Raw genomic sequence first — 12,579 nt, 5'->3', positions numbered from 1 at the left:
ATGAATAAACCTGTCTCACTCTTGTGAGACTGTGCTCCTTCCTTGCCATGAAGACTTTGACCCCCTAAATACACAAATTTAGTAGAAATTCAACCTCAACTACACATTTCCTCTTTTTCTTGCCTGTGGACTCCTGAGATTGACAGGAGTGTGTGAACTTTTGCTCACAGGAACACATTCTAAGTTCAGTGACCATGTCTGGAAGTGCAGCTTACTGGAAGGAGGGAAAGTACAAGGGGATGAACTTGTGCACACAGAGCTTGTTCTTTACCTTTCTCTGAGTATCAGCTACCTGCTCTTCTCTGAGATAAGTTACTAGACTGGATGTAGTTGGTCTGACCTAGTAAAGCCATTTATGTGTCCCAGAGTGTCACTGGGAGACAGGCATCTGTTTTTTTGCAGGCTCTAAAATCACCCTTTTGTTCTGGTTTTCCTGTTACCTTCACTTCTCCCACTCTTGGCTTCATGGATTGCTTTAAATTCCCTTCCACTGTGCTTGGAACAGGTTTGCATGTCCCAGTCAAGCTCAACGTTCCAAGGCTATAACTTGAAGCTCTCCACCAGCCATTTGTTGTGGGAGCATCTCACGTGTGGGGGAGAAAGCACATTTGCAGCACTTGAAATTCAAGCTTCCATGCTGTTCTGGAAGTCCTCACGGCGTCAGGGTTGTGCACAGCAGGATGTCCCAGCCCCAGGAGATGGTGTGTGTGAGGGTGGAGTGGGGGGAAGGATCCTCCACCCTGTGTGTGGTAGATAAGCATGTCTTTATGGTCAGCTCTGGGCACCGATCTTGCCTTACCTGGAGGGTTGTTTATCCTTCTAGGGCAGTCTGGAACAGTTTGGTCAGGGTTTCTTTCACCAGCAGGTTGTTTTATCAAGGTGCTGGTCTGTGGTGTTACAGTGCTCCTGGTGAAGGGTTCAGGAGGGTCTGTGTTCCACATGGGCAAATCTTCACAGGCCATAATGTATTTGTGAGGGAATGTGAGGGGGAATACGTGTCTCTTCTGTCAGGATATGGCCAGGCCCCTCTAACAGCAGCTCGTTCCAGCTGGGATGCTCCAGCCCTCACCTGGGGCAGGGAACCTCCAGGTACAGCTCTTGGGCTACCTGGCCTTGGTGGCTGTGTTGGTAGAAGATGTTGTACGTGCCTTGGCTTCTCCTGGGGTTGGTTTCCCCTTCGTGCCCTCCTCCAGCCATTCCAGCTGCTTTCTGCTGAATCCTATCCCATTTCCCAGTGGAATTGCTCAATGGGAGCAAGTCCTCAGCAGCTGATTAGGCCAGAGGTTCCTGTGGGCTCCCTGTGGCTCCTGAGCACAGATGGTGCCAGTGCCCACCCCTCCAGTGGCACCAACCCTTTGGGTGCTGTTGGGTCTTTCCAAAGCTCTGGTTTTATCTTTGAACACCTTCCCAATGCTCATTCCTGCAGAAGGGTTCTGTGATCCTGCTGGTGGCAGGGGTGTTAGGAAAAGCACAGGAAATACAGTAAAAGATAAGTAAACCATAGGGTGATCTGAGAGGTAACACTTCAGGGCCTGTGAAATAAAAAGTGTCTGATTATTTCCCCATCATTATTTCCCCATCCCTGCAGACACATGGTGTGAAGAGCAAGTTTTGGCTTTTCCCTTGTGTCTCCTCTCAAGGTTTCAGCTTTTTCAACCTCACCAAATCAAAGCCAAAGGGTGATTTATCCCTGTTGTTGCTGTGGAAGCTGAAGCAGAAGAATGGGAAGTGACTGTGCCATTCCCACACAAAGGCGGTGGCAGGACACGGGGCTGGTCTTGGCAGACACAAAACTGCCTTTCTCTGTGTGTAGTAGAAGTAATGTGATTAATTTGTCCTCTGGCTCTCAGAGATTTTGAGGAAGATGTTAAAGACTGGAGAGTGGAAAACTGTTGGAAAATGATTTCCATAGCCAGTCTGAGTCTCTCGTTTCCACCTGGGGATGTATTTGCTGTTCTTCCCCAAGAGGATTTCCTTACAGAGGCTGATCTTTGTAGCTTGTTTTGCCAAAGCCAGAAATCACTGTGGTTGTATCCCAGCTTCCCTAGATGGATTGAAAGCAGGCTGGTGGAACAGTCTTGTTCTGTGTTGGGCAGCAACGTACAGTGAACATATTTTTACCTATTCATATATTGGCACAGCTGGAATTTCTCCAGGTAACCTGGATTTTTGAGAGAACTGAAGAAGAGCCATCCTGTAAAACTGAGGAGCAGGCCATGGGGGTCTGGAGGCAAGGAGGGATTCTGCTCCTCTGCTTGGGGAATGTGGTCAAGGGGAACTTTACAAAATATTCCCGTATCTTCTGCACTGACGAGTTGTTTCTGTCTCCCACAATTTGCTCAGGCCCAGCATGTCTGGTTTGCACCTTGTCAAGCAGGGCCGGGACAGGAAGAAGGTTGATGTGCAGAGGGATTTCACTGTTGCTTCTCCAGCAGAATTTGTCACTCGGTTTGGAGGAAATAAAGTTATTGAAAAGGCAAGTTACTGACCCCTTTTAGCATATTGCATTTTGTTCCCCTCTCCTGAGCTGTGACTTCTCTCTCTCTAAGGCTGCAGGTTGCAGGTATCAAATTATTAATGTTCCTGAGTTTGGAAGTTGTACTTCTGCCTGGAATCATTGTGTTTCCTTTCTCTTTTATATATGATAAATAAACATCTCATTGTTTTAGCTGAATGTGAGAGGAAGAGAAATATGAGTTAGCCAGAGCACTTCTGCTGATCCAGGAGATTTTATAGACAGACATAACAAAGGTAGACTGGAAAAACACTAAAAAATATATTTAAAAATACATAATTTGATGGATGAGATCTCTATCAGCTATTGGAAGTTGTAGCCACTTGTTTTACCTGTTCTCTGTGCCCTTCTGCTCTTTAGTCCAACCAAAACATAATACATTAAAATTTTATGGAGGATCAAGAGCTGGCTTCTGAATTAACTGCTGGGCCATGAACTGGATGCTGGCTAAGGAAACTGCACAGCCCCAAACTGGGCAAAAAGTCTGCAGAGGAAAAACCTGTTTGCATAATTGTTTAGTGTTTTGTGCCATTTAGGCTCTGTTTCATCCCAGCTTCTAATCCCCTCAGGTGCTGATAGCAAACAATGGCATTGCAGCAGTGAAGTGCATGAGGTCCATCCGGCGCTGGTCCTACGAGATGTTCAGGAATGAAAGGGCCATCAGATTTGTTGTCATGGTGACTCCTGAGGACCTGAAGGCCAATGCAGGTGAGTTGTAAACCTGGGGAAGGTGCACAGCCTTCCCCTGGCACTCACCTGTGTGTCCACAGGGATGCAAGGGTGGAATGTGTGTCCACTACGTCACGTTCTGGCAGTAACAGGGATGTCTGGGAGGAGAGAAGTACTTTTTAGAGTCAGTCCTATGAGGAGCAGCTGAGGGAGCTGGGGGGGCTCAACCTGGAGAAAAGGAGGCTCAGGGGGGACCTTCTGGCTCTGCAACTCCCTGACAGGAGGGGGAGCCGGGGGGGGTTCAGGCTTTGCTCCCAGGGAAAAAGGGACAGGAGGAGAGGGAACGACCTCAAACTGTGCCAGGGGAGGCTCAGGTTGGACATTAGGAGGAGTTTCTTCGTGGAAAGGGTGGTCAGGCATTGGCAGGGGCTGTCCAGGGAGGTGGTGGAGTCCCCATCCCTAGAGGTGTCTAAGGCAGGACTGGCTGTGGCACTCAGTGCTCTGGGCTGGGGGACAAGGTGGGGATGGGTCACAGGTTGGACTCGATGGTCTGGGAGGGCTTTTCCAACCTCAGTGATTCTGTGACTCTGTGATACTTCCATAACTGTGGATTTTAGGGAGTTTTAGACCAAGTACTGTTGTTAGATTTGCAACCTAAATGAGACCTACTTTGTGTTGCAGAGTATATTAAAATGGCAGACCACTACGTGCCCGTTCCAGGGGGACCCAACAACAACAACTATGCAAACGTGGAACTCATCCTTGACATTGCCAAGAGGATTCCAGTGCAGGTGAGAAGTGTCACAGATACTTTCCAGAACAGGAGGCAACACCGAACAATCTTCTCTCCTTCAATAACAAGTTGTGTCTGATGAACAAGGCAGGACAAAGAAATTGGAATTACAAACCTGTGTTAGCACCCAAAGGCAATACATGTTGCAGTGCAGTGATCTCCCAGTAGGAATATCTGCAGGAGATGGGAGGTTCCCTTCACCCTTTCCCTTTCCTGCACCCAGTTCCTCCTCAGCAGGTTGCTGCAGCAGCCTGCTTGGACTTGCCTGCAAGATACAAGACAGCCTTTAAACTAAACACACCGTGTAGTTCAGGAGCTGGTCTGGCTTTTGAATGTTCTGAGGGTGTTTTCAGTGAGGAAAAAATCGACTTGAAGTGCTTCTGTTTCTGCTCACTTGCTTGTTTTCCTCCAACAAAGAGTGAATTATGCTGTTTTCTCCTGCAGGCCGTGTGGGCTGGATGGGGCCATGCATCTGAGAACCCTAAACTGCCAGAACTCCTGCACAAAAACGGGATTGCTTTCATGGGTGAGGAGATACACTGCTGGTCCGATGTCTGGTCCTTACTTTAAGATGGGCAGGTTTAGTGAGACAGAAAATCCTGAGTGTAAAAGAGAACCCTGAGGAATGGTTTGCAAGGGCAAGATCTGTTCTTTACAGTGGTCCTTGTATGGAAGAAGGGGCAAGTTCTCCAGCATATCTTTGCATATTGAGATAAGAAATCAGAAAAGATTTCCTGAATGTCCCTGTTCTCGTTTTGAAGAGGGTTCAGTTTTATGGGAAGAGTGGAGTTTTACCTAAATTAGACTTCTGGACATTTCCCTCATGTTTGATTTTGCTCATGTCTCTCTCATGCATTGTCTTTGCTCTCTGCAGGTCCTCCAAGCCAAGCCATGTGGGCCTTAGGAGATAAAATTGCTTCTTCCATCGTGGCTCAGACCGCCGGCATTCCGACCCTTCCTTGGAGTGGCAGTGGTAAGAAGGAATTTGCCCTGTGCTTATCAAGATCATCCTGATTTTTTTTCCCCTTCAACGTGTCTAATTTTTAAGGAGCTCTGCACTCAGAAATGTGTTCCTAGGGATGTTCTATCTGCTCAGGGTTTCAAATTAGTGGTATTTGCCCACCACACTTGGAAGCAGTTACATTAGTGATGGAGTGAGCATGGAGAGTGGTAGGAGGAATTGGCAGCATGCAGGGGAGGACAGGTAGGAGGGATTTGGAGAGGTGAGGAAATATGGAAAAGGTTGTTTCTTAGAGTACAACTTAGAGTATGCTCATGGGCTTACCTGATACACCCAGGGCTTAGAGCAACCTGGTCTAGTGGAAGGTGTCCCTGCTCATGGCAGGGGGTTGGAAAGAGATGATCTTAAAGTCCCTTCCAACCCAAACCATTCCATGATTGTGTGCAGTTTTGGAGCCCACAGCCCATACTCTGCTTCCATGGAAGCTCTCTGGCATTTCAAAACACTGTAAAATAACAACCTGCTTCTCGCAGGTAGATGGAGGGGGATGAAATGTGTTGGATGAAAAGATCTGCTCCCCAGAAACGAGGAATGTCTGTTTACCTTCCACATTCTCCCCTTTTTTGAGTGCTGCCAGCCTGGTTCCTCGTGGAACTGTCGCTGCTGTTCGTGTCCCCTGTGTCCCACACGTGGGTTCTCTCTGAGCCCTGCAGCACGGGGAGCCAGGAGGGTGGTGTTTGTCTTTCAGGTCTCCGAGTGGACTGGCAGGAAAACGACCTCCAGAAGAGGATCCTGAACGTTCCCCAGGAGCTCTACGAGAAGGGCTACGTGAAGGACGCGGACGACGGGCTGCGGGTGGGTGTTCTGGGGGTGTTTGAGGGCTGTGCCTGCACACCAGGGGAGAGCTGGAGGCTGAATTTGCTTCTGTTGGGAGTGCAAACTGTGGGACTGGGCTGCAGCCTCGGAGCTGGGGCTTGGAAACTCGGGAGTGATCTTTCACACATCTTTGGGCCCAGCCTGCAGAATTAGGTGAGAATTGGCAGAAAGAGGCAAAATCTGGGACCAAGGCTGTGTTTCATTAAAGGCTCTCTTCTAGCTCTTGTTTAATGCAGGAAGAAGGTGTTTTTAATAAAGATCCACGACCTCACACTTGATTTCATCCTTCCTTGAGGAAGATTTGTAGAATAAGAAATATTCCTGGCACAGTACAGGATGTGGAGTTTTCTTTTGGGAAGAGAGGGGGTGGAGTATATGATTTTTTTCTGTTTTACCTAGCTTACTGATTTTCTGTATTGTACAAAATCCAGTCAGTTTGTAAATTTAGTGGCATTGAAGCACTGCCAAAAGATTTGTTGATCACTTTGAGAGGCCAGAGTTCTCTGTAGTCACAAAATCCCTGCTGATTTTTCCAACCTTAGACACCCTCTCAAACTGGGATATTTGGTTTCTATCCCATTGGTTTCTAAATAGAGTCAGATGTGGAAGCTTGGATGCAAATCAACAGGGAAATAATGATCTTTTCAACTTGATTCTGCTGCCTTTTTGTACTTACCCCTCTTTTTCTGCCCATCTTGGCCAGGCTGCTGAGGAGGTTGGCTACCCTGTGATGATCAAGGCTTCTGAAGGAGGAGGAGGAAAAGGAATCAGGAAAGTTAACAATGCAGATGACTTCCCCAGTCTGTTCAGACAGGTAACTTTTCCCCTTGGTTTGTGCTGCCTTGTTCTAAATGTTCAGGTTGGGTGATTCTGAGGCCACTGTATCAAATGACTGAGTTTTGGGAGGCCCAGGGGGAATAATGTGGATGTTCCTTGCTCCAGAAATGCCCTTGGGCTGGTTGTGAATGAGACAGGTGTTTACCAGAGGTGCTCTGCCTGTTCCTTGTGTCTCTGCTGTAGGTCCAGACTGAAGTCCCGGGCTCTCCCATCTTTGTGATGAGACTGGCCAAGCAGTCCAGGCACCTGGAGGTGCAGATCCTGGCAGACCAGTATGGCAATGCCATCTCCCTCTTCGGCCGGGACTGCTCTGTGCAGCGCAGGCACCAGAAGATCATCGAGGAGGCTCCTGCCTCTATTGCAACTTCCACAGTGTTTGAGCACATGGAGCAGGTGAGGGTGGCTCTGCAGGTTCCCTTCTCCTGGTCAGGCTCCAGAAACAGGCAGGACTTCTTGCTTTTATTTTACGTCACTAGACTTGTGCACTGTTGAATCTTTTTTCAGTTGTGTGTCTTAAACTGCTTGATGTGGGCAGCCACTCACCTTTCCACGCTGACAGAGTCCCATGTCCTCACAGACAGCCCTAGAGCTCCCTTCAAAGATGTGTGCACCCCCAAAATGGGAGAGAAGTGTGGTTTAAATGTGTGTTACCATATTAAAAGCAAGCTGCAGGAGTTGTGTGAACTGTCCAGTGCTGAGTGCAGGTCTCAGGCCTGGTACAAGCTTTGGGGTGTTTCAGAACACCAGCAAAGTTCTGAAGCGTGTGGGGTGGATGAACAGGGTGCAGGTAACTGAGCGTGAGGCCTGGAAGTGAAATCCTGTTTTTTTTCCCGTGTCCTAGTGTGCTGTGAAGCTTGCCAAAATGGTGGGATATGTGAGTGCAGGCACTGTGGAGTACCTGTACAGCCAGGATGGCAGCTTCTACTTCCTGGAGCTCAACCCCCGCCTGCAAGTGGAGCATCCCTGCACAGAGATGGTGGCTGATGTCAACCTGCCTGCAGCACAGCTCCAGGTGAGCCAGGGACAGGTCCTGTGCTCCAGGTGAGCCAGAGGCCAGGTCCTGTGCTCCAGGTGAGCCAGAGGCCAGGTCCTGTGCTCCAGGTGAGCTAGGGACAGGTCCTGTGCTCCAGGTGAGCCAGAGGCCAGGTCCTGTGCTCCAGGTGAGCCAGGGGCTGGTCCCTGTGCTCTTGGAGGCTTTCAGAAGTGTTTGATCAGTGGTACCTGGAAGAGGCCTGAGCATGAAAAACCTGTTCTGCTGAAGGCTTAGTGAAACAAGGGGGGAGGGCTCTTGTCTAAGCTCAGCTGGGTGCTGGGTTAGAGCTGGATCACACACTAACATGGTACAGATCTCTAGATCTTGGTGCTGATAGAGGAGAGAACACAAAGGAAACATTAGAGAGCTCTACAAACTATGGCCTGTGTCCCATGTGCAGGTAGGTGACACATGACTCCCACACATTTCTTCTTCAGTAAAAATCCCCAATAACTCCAAGGCCCATTTTGGTACTTTCTCAGCTGGAGCAAAGCTTCATTCAGTATCCCAAAATATTTATGCATCCCTGCTGTTGGAAAGCAAAGGCAGGTTACCTTCAGGTTGTTTCTCCTGGTCGGCCTTAAGGTAAAAGGAGTGTGAAAGGAAGCAAGAGAGGAATAAAACACTGAGGTGGGAAAACTGATTTAAGGAAAGGTTGTGGGGAAGAAAGCCTGTCTTGACAAGCTTTGGCCATGAATAGTTCAACTATAGGCTCTGAAATTCCTTTGTGAATGAGTTGGCTTCTGAGGCTGCAGTGCCAGTTCTGGGCAGAGCGTCGCCCACTCCGCCCCCGAGGGACAGCAGCCTCTGCCCAGAGTTTCTAGTGACAAAGGAGGGAAAACAGAACAGGCAACTGGATTTTTCATCTTTCAGCAAGCTCAGCAGTTGTTTGAAGTTTCCCAAAGCCACAAGGGGATCCCTCACAGGTCCTGCAGAAAGCAGTTGTTGTCTGTCCCATGTGTGTCCCCCTGAACTCTTGTGTGCTGCCAAGCTCCCTCCCTCTTCCCAGCCCCAAGCTTTTCCAGCAGTGAAGGAATGCCACAGTCCCCTCACACCATATTAGGGCTCTAGGTGCTTTTCTACTTCATTTTTAAACTCTATCTATAAAAAGCCTCCAACTAATGAACAGAATAAGTGGGACTTTACTCCATAAGATGCAGCCAGCAGCTGGTTCTGCAGGTTACTCTCTCCACAGTTTGTAGTTGCAAAATTCCACGGTTTCCTATAACCACTTAGGGCCCTCCTGTCTCACTGGGACCTCAGTGTATTTTTAACAGGCCTAATGCCCATCCTCAGCTGACCTAGCACTGTCTGCTTTCCCTGGAGCCTTTTAATCAGTCAATGGAAAATACTGACTGAAGGGCTTAAGGTGGATATTACACTGAGCTCAGCTGTCCTGGGAAATGGGAATGTTCAGGTCTGTGGGGAGAGAAACTTAGCGGTGGTTTCTTTTAATTTTTCTTTTTCTCCTTAGATTGCCATGGGGGTCCCCCTCCACAGGATCAAGGATATCAGGGTGATGTATGGTGTTTCTCCATGGGGAGACACAACTATTGATTTTGAGAATTCAGCCCACGTCCCCAGTCCCCGTGGCCATGTCATCGCTGCACGGATCACCAGTGAGAATCCTGATGAGGTGAGGGCTTAAATTCTGTAGTTACTGCTCACCACACACTTCACACCTTGGGTCAATCCCTGCTGCTGCTTCTGAAAATTTTGGCAGCAAATTCAAAAGGTTCTTCCCTTACCTCACTTGGCTGATGGTTCTCCGGGCTCTGGTTAGACACAACCTGAACTTATTGATGTGTATATCAGGTTGCAGCACTAAGAGGTGTTCTAAGAGCCTTCAGAACTCTAATTGCTTCCCTAATTCTGGATTATTTACTTTTTCCTTAGGATGTAGAGCAATGTCTGTCTGTCTTTACAGGGATTTAAGCCCAGTTCTGGAACGGTTCAGGAGCTGAATTTCCGCAGCAATAAGAACGTCTGGGGCTATTTCAGTGTTGCTGCTGCAGGAGGGCTCCATGAGTTTGCTGATTCTCAGTTTGGTCACTGCTTCTCCTGGGGAGAAAATCGTGAAGAAGCCATTTCGTGAGTAGTCAGAAATGTGGTAGAGCCTTGGAAATTGCTCAGTTTTGTCCTCTTTGATCCAAACTGCCATGGAAAAACAAGGCTCCTTACTTCTAGGAGTTGTAAGAGAAGTTTCCCTCTCTATACCTTGTTTTCCACATCATGGCCAGGCTTCTCATCCCTCTTGCTTTGCAATTCCACTGCGTTGCACTTACATTTCTACACTTTTTGCTTAATTTTCTTTCCTCTTTTCCTGCCTGTTTCATCCCTGCCTTGCATCCCTGCTGCTGGAAGAACCTCTTTGAAGTGTTCAGGTGAAGGCTTCTAACAGGAAAAACATTGCTGACTTGTTATGCTGATGCCTTAGGATGGCTTGTAAACCACTGAGTGCCCTTGTGGTGTGGAATATTAAAGCATCTGGTCCTAGGACAGGGTTGTCAGACTTGTCTGCCATGTTTTTAATCCTTCTGGGTGGGATGGAGACCAAGTGTGTGGTACACCTCTGACATGTGGGGGGTGTCTGGGTGGTGATAGCAGGGGGGATTCCTGATCCCACTGAGCTGCTCTTCTTCACACCAGCAGCAGGTTGAAGAATATTCTCTCATTCCCAAACATGCCATCCAGGGCCTTGCTCCAGTGCCACGTGCTCTTCTGCTCTTCCCTTCAGGCTGCTTTTCCCAGCAGCTCACAGGGAGCTGTCTGGAGCTGCCAGCTTGCACATCACCGTTAGCATGGGATAGATAAGAGGGATTCTTTTCCCTTTCAGAAACATGGTGGTGGCTTTGAAGGAACTGTCCATCCGAGGGGACTTCCGAACCACTGTGGAGTACTTGATCAAACTGCTGGAAACGGAGAGCTTCCAGCAGAACCGCATCGACACGGGCTGGCTGGACCGGCTGATCGCTGAGAAAGTGCAGGTCCAGCTGCTTTCCTTGCAGGAATACAAATGGGAAAGAGGAGGGGAAGGGCTTGCTGTGTGCTGATGCAAAAGGACGAGGATTTAGGAGTGGTTAATGTCCACTTAATGAATTTTCACTGGCCTTAATTCTTATGTATGTCAGAACCCCAGATCGTCCCTGTTGGGGAAAGTTGGTCTTAAAGTTGGCCAGAAAAGCATCTTTAGTGCATGTGGGAATTAAGACAAGTGTTTTGGAGTCTCAAGATTTGATCCAGGAAGAAAAAGATGTAGTTTTAAGGAATTACAGAGGTAATTGCTTCTATGCAGAGTTTATGTGGCTGCTACAGCAACTAAATTTTAAAGAGATGTTGGCCACAAATCAAAAATAAAGCTGAGACTGGTGATTCTTGTCCGGTCTCCAGACTGGGCTGAAGCTGAAAGAGGTGTGACTGTGCCCTGTGCCCCCTCTTTGCAGGCTGAGAGGCCTGACACCATGCTGGGAGTGGTGTGTGGGGCTCTGCACGTGGCTGACGTGAGCTTACGGAACAGCGTCTCCAACTTCCTGCACTCCCTGGAAAGGTAAAAGCACAAGTGCTCTCTAGTAATTAGTTCTGATTTACAAGTTTTGTTCAATCCAGTCCAGAAATACTCAAGGCTTGTTATTTGTTGACTGTTCACTGCCCCAGGAAGCTATTTTTCTGCTGACCTGAGAAAGCTGGCAGGTATCTGTGCACCTCCCCAAAATATCCCCTGCTGTTTGCACAGATGGGTTTGGTTTCTGGCAGTTTTGGCAGAGGCTCCAGGAAATGGCTCAGAAACATGGAGTTCTTTCTCTGTGTGCTGCTAGGGCAGCATTAGGGAATCTTGAATCACCCTTGGGTGAATGGAAAAGAGAGCCAAGCCAGCCTGTGTAGCTGGGGGGAGATGGGCTCACGTTGTCAAACTGATAAATGTCTCTCCTAAGAAGAGACTATAAAAACCTTCTCCCATTTCTCTGCTGCTGTTTCCCAATTCCTTGCATGCATCTTTGAACCCATTTGGACCCCTGGTAGCCATTTGGTGGCTTGTGGAAAATCAGTTTTGTTTTGTACTTCTCTTCCCAGGGGCCAAGTCTTGCCTGCTCATACCCTGCTGAACACTGTGGACGTGGAACTCATCTATGAGGGAAAGAAGTATGTGCTGAAGGTACGATGGACAGTGGGGAAAACCATCCTCCTGCCACTGATTTGGAGGTGTCTGTGTGTGCTGTTCTGGCTTAGTCTTTGTAGAACGTGTAATTATGGGAATTACACCTGAACAGGGTTTATTTTCTCTGCTTTAGTGGATGAAGAAATCAGTATAACCTCCCTTATGATAACACCCCGTCCCATCTTTCCATTCCAGTATCTCTGTAAACATTTCAACCTCTTGGAGTCAAGAAATGCTCTGGGTAGGGTGAAAATTACTTTGTTATAGGCAAAACTGCTACAGGTTGACCAGAACTTTCAGTTGATGTTTCTGAATGTGTGGACCCACTCTGCTGGGCTTTTCACCCATCAACGTGATAGAATTTGTAGCAATTTGTTCCTTTACTGTTACTTTTTTCTTTGCTGAGTGCAAAACCTGATATTGTGAAACCAGACATGCAAAAGTTAGGAAATACTAGACTTAAGGTTCCCTGTGCAATCTTCGTTAGCTTCCTTGGGCAAATTTGGGATGGTGAAGTTTTTGTTGATGTGACCATACGCTGGCTTTTGCAGTTCTGAGTGTTCTGCACCTCTGCACCTCCCTGGTTTCATCTTGGCACCCCTCTGATGAGGAACAGAGGCACTGAGCAGCAGCTGAAGTTTCTTTAAGGCATTTACCCAGCTTCAGAAAGGAGCTCTGGGGCAGAGACTGTGATAGGATCCCTCTCTCTAGGGAGAGCATTTGTTGCTTTCCCTGTGGT

The 12,579-nt window shown here is 48.1% G+C and overlaps 1 protein-coding gene across 5 annotated transcripts in view; it reads left to right on the top strand.

Annotated features, from left to right (window-relative positions):
- The window catches only part of ACACA (acetyl-CoA carboxylase alpha), a 114,459-nt gene that overhangs the window by 14,486 nt on the left and 87,394 nt on the right, over window positions 1-12,579 (top strand). For all 5 annotated transcript variants that reach the window (XM_027660318.1, XM_027660316.1, XM_027660314.1 and 2 more), the window contains 14 exons: window positions 2,344-2,476; window positions 3,085-3,223; window positions 3,866-3,975; window positions 4,422-4,503; window positions 4,852-4,950; window positions 5,687-5,793; window positions 6,518-6,628; window positions 6,835-7,044; window positions 7,493-7,663; window positions 9,159-9,320; window positions 9,612-9,775; window positions 10,521-10,671; window positions 11,128-11,231; window positions 11,756-11,837. In XM_027660318.1, the coding sequence (XP_027516119.1) occupies window positions 2,344-2,476; window positions 3,085-3,223; window positions 3,866-3,975; window positions 4,422-4,503; window positions 4,852-4,950; window positions 5,687-5,793; window positions 6,518-6,628; window positions 6,835-7,044; window positions 7,493-7,663; window positions 9,159-9,320; window positions 9,612-9,775; window positions 10,521-10,671; window positions 11,128-11,231; window positions 11,756-11,837 (1,825 nt within the window). The remainder of the gene's footprint in view (window positions 1-2,343; window positions 2,477-3,084; window positions 3,224-3,865; window positions 3,976-4,421; window positions 4,504-4,851; window positions 4,951-5,686; window positions 5,794-6,517; window positions 6,629-6,834; window positions 7,045-7,492; window positions 7,664-9,158; window positions 9,321-9,611; window positions 9,776-10,520; window positions 10,672-11,127; window positions 11,232-11,755; window positions 11,838-12,579) is intronic.

This window comes from Corapipo altera, unplaced genomic scaffold (genome assembly GCF_003945725.1).
Source record: "Corapipo altera isolate COAL_440 unplaced genomic scaffold, ASM394572v1 271, whole genome shotgun sequence".
Classification (NCBI taxonomy): Eukaryota; Metazoa; Chordata; class Aves; order Passeriformes; family Pipridae; genus Corapipo; species Corapipo altera.
The sequence above is the reverse complement of the archived record's forward strand: the minus strand, read 5'-3'. Positions and strand labels throughout refer to the sequence as shown.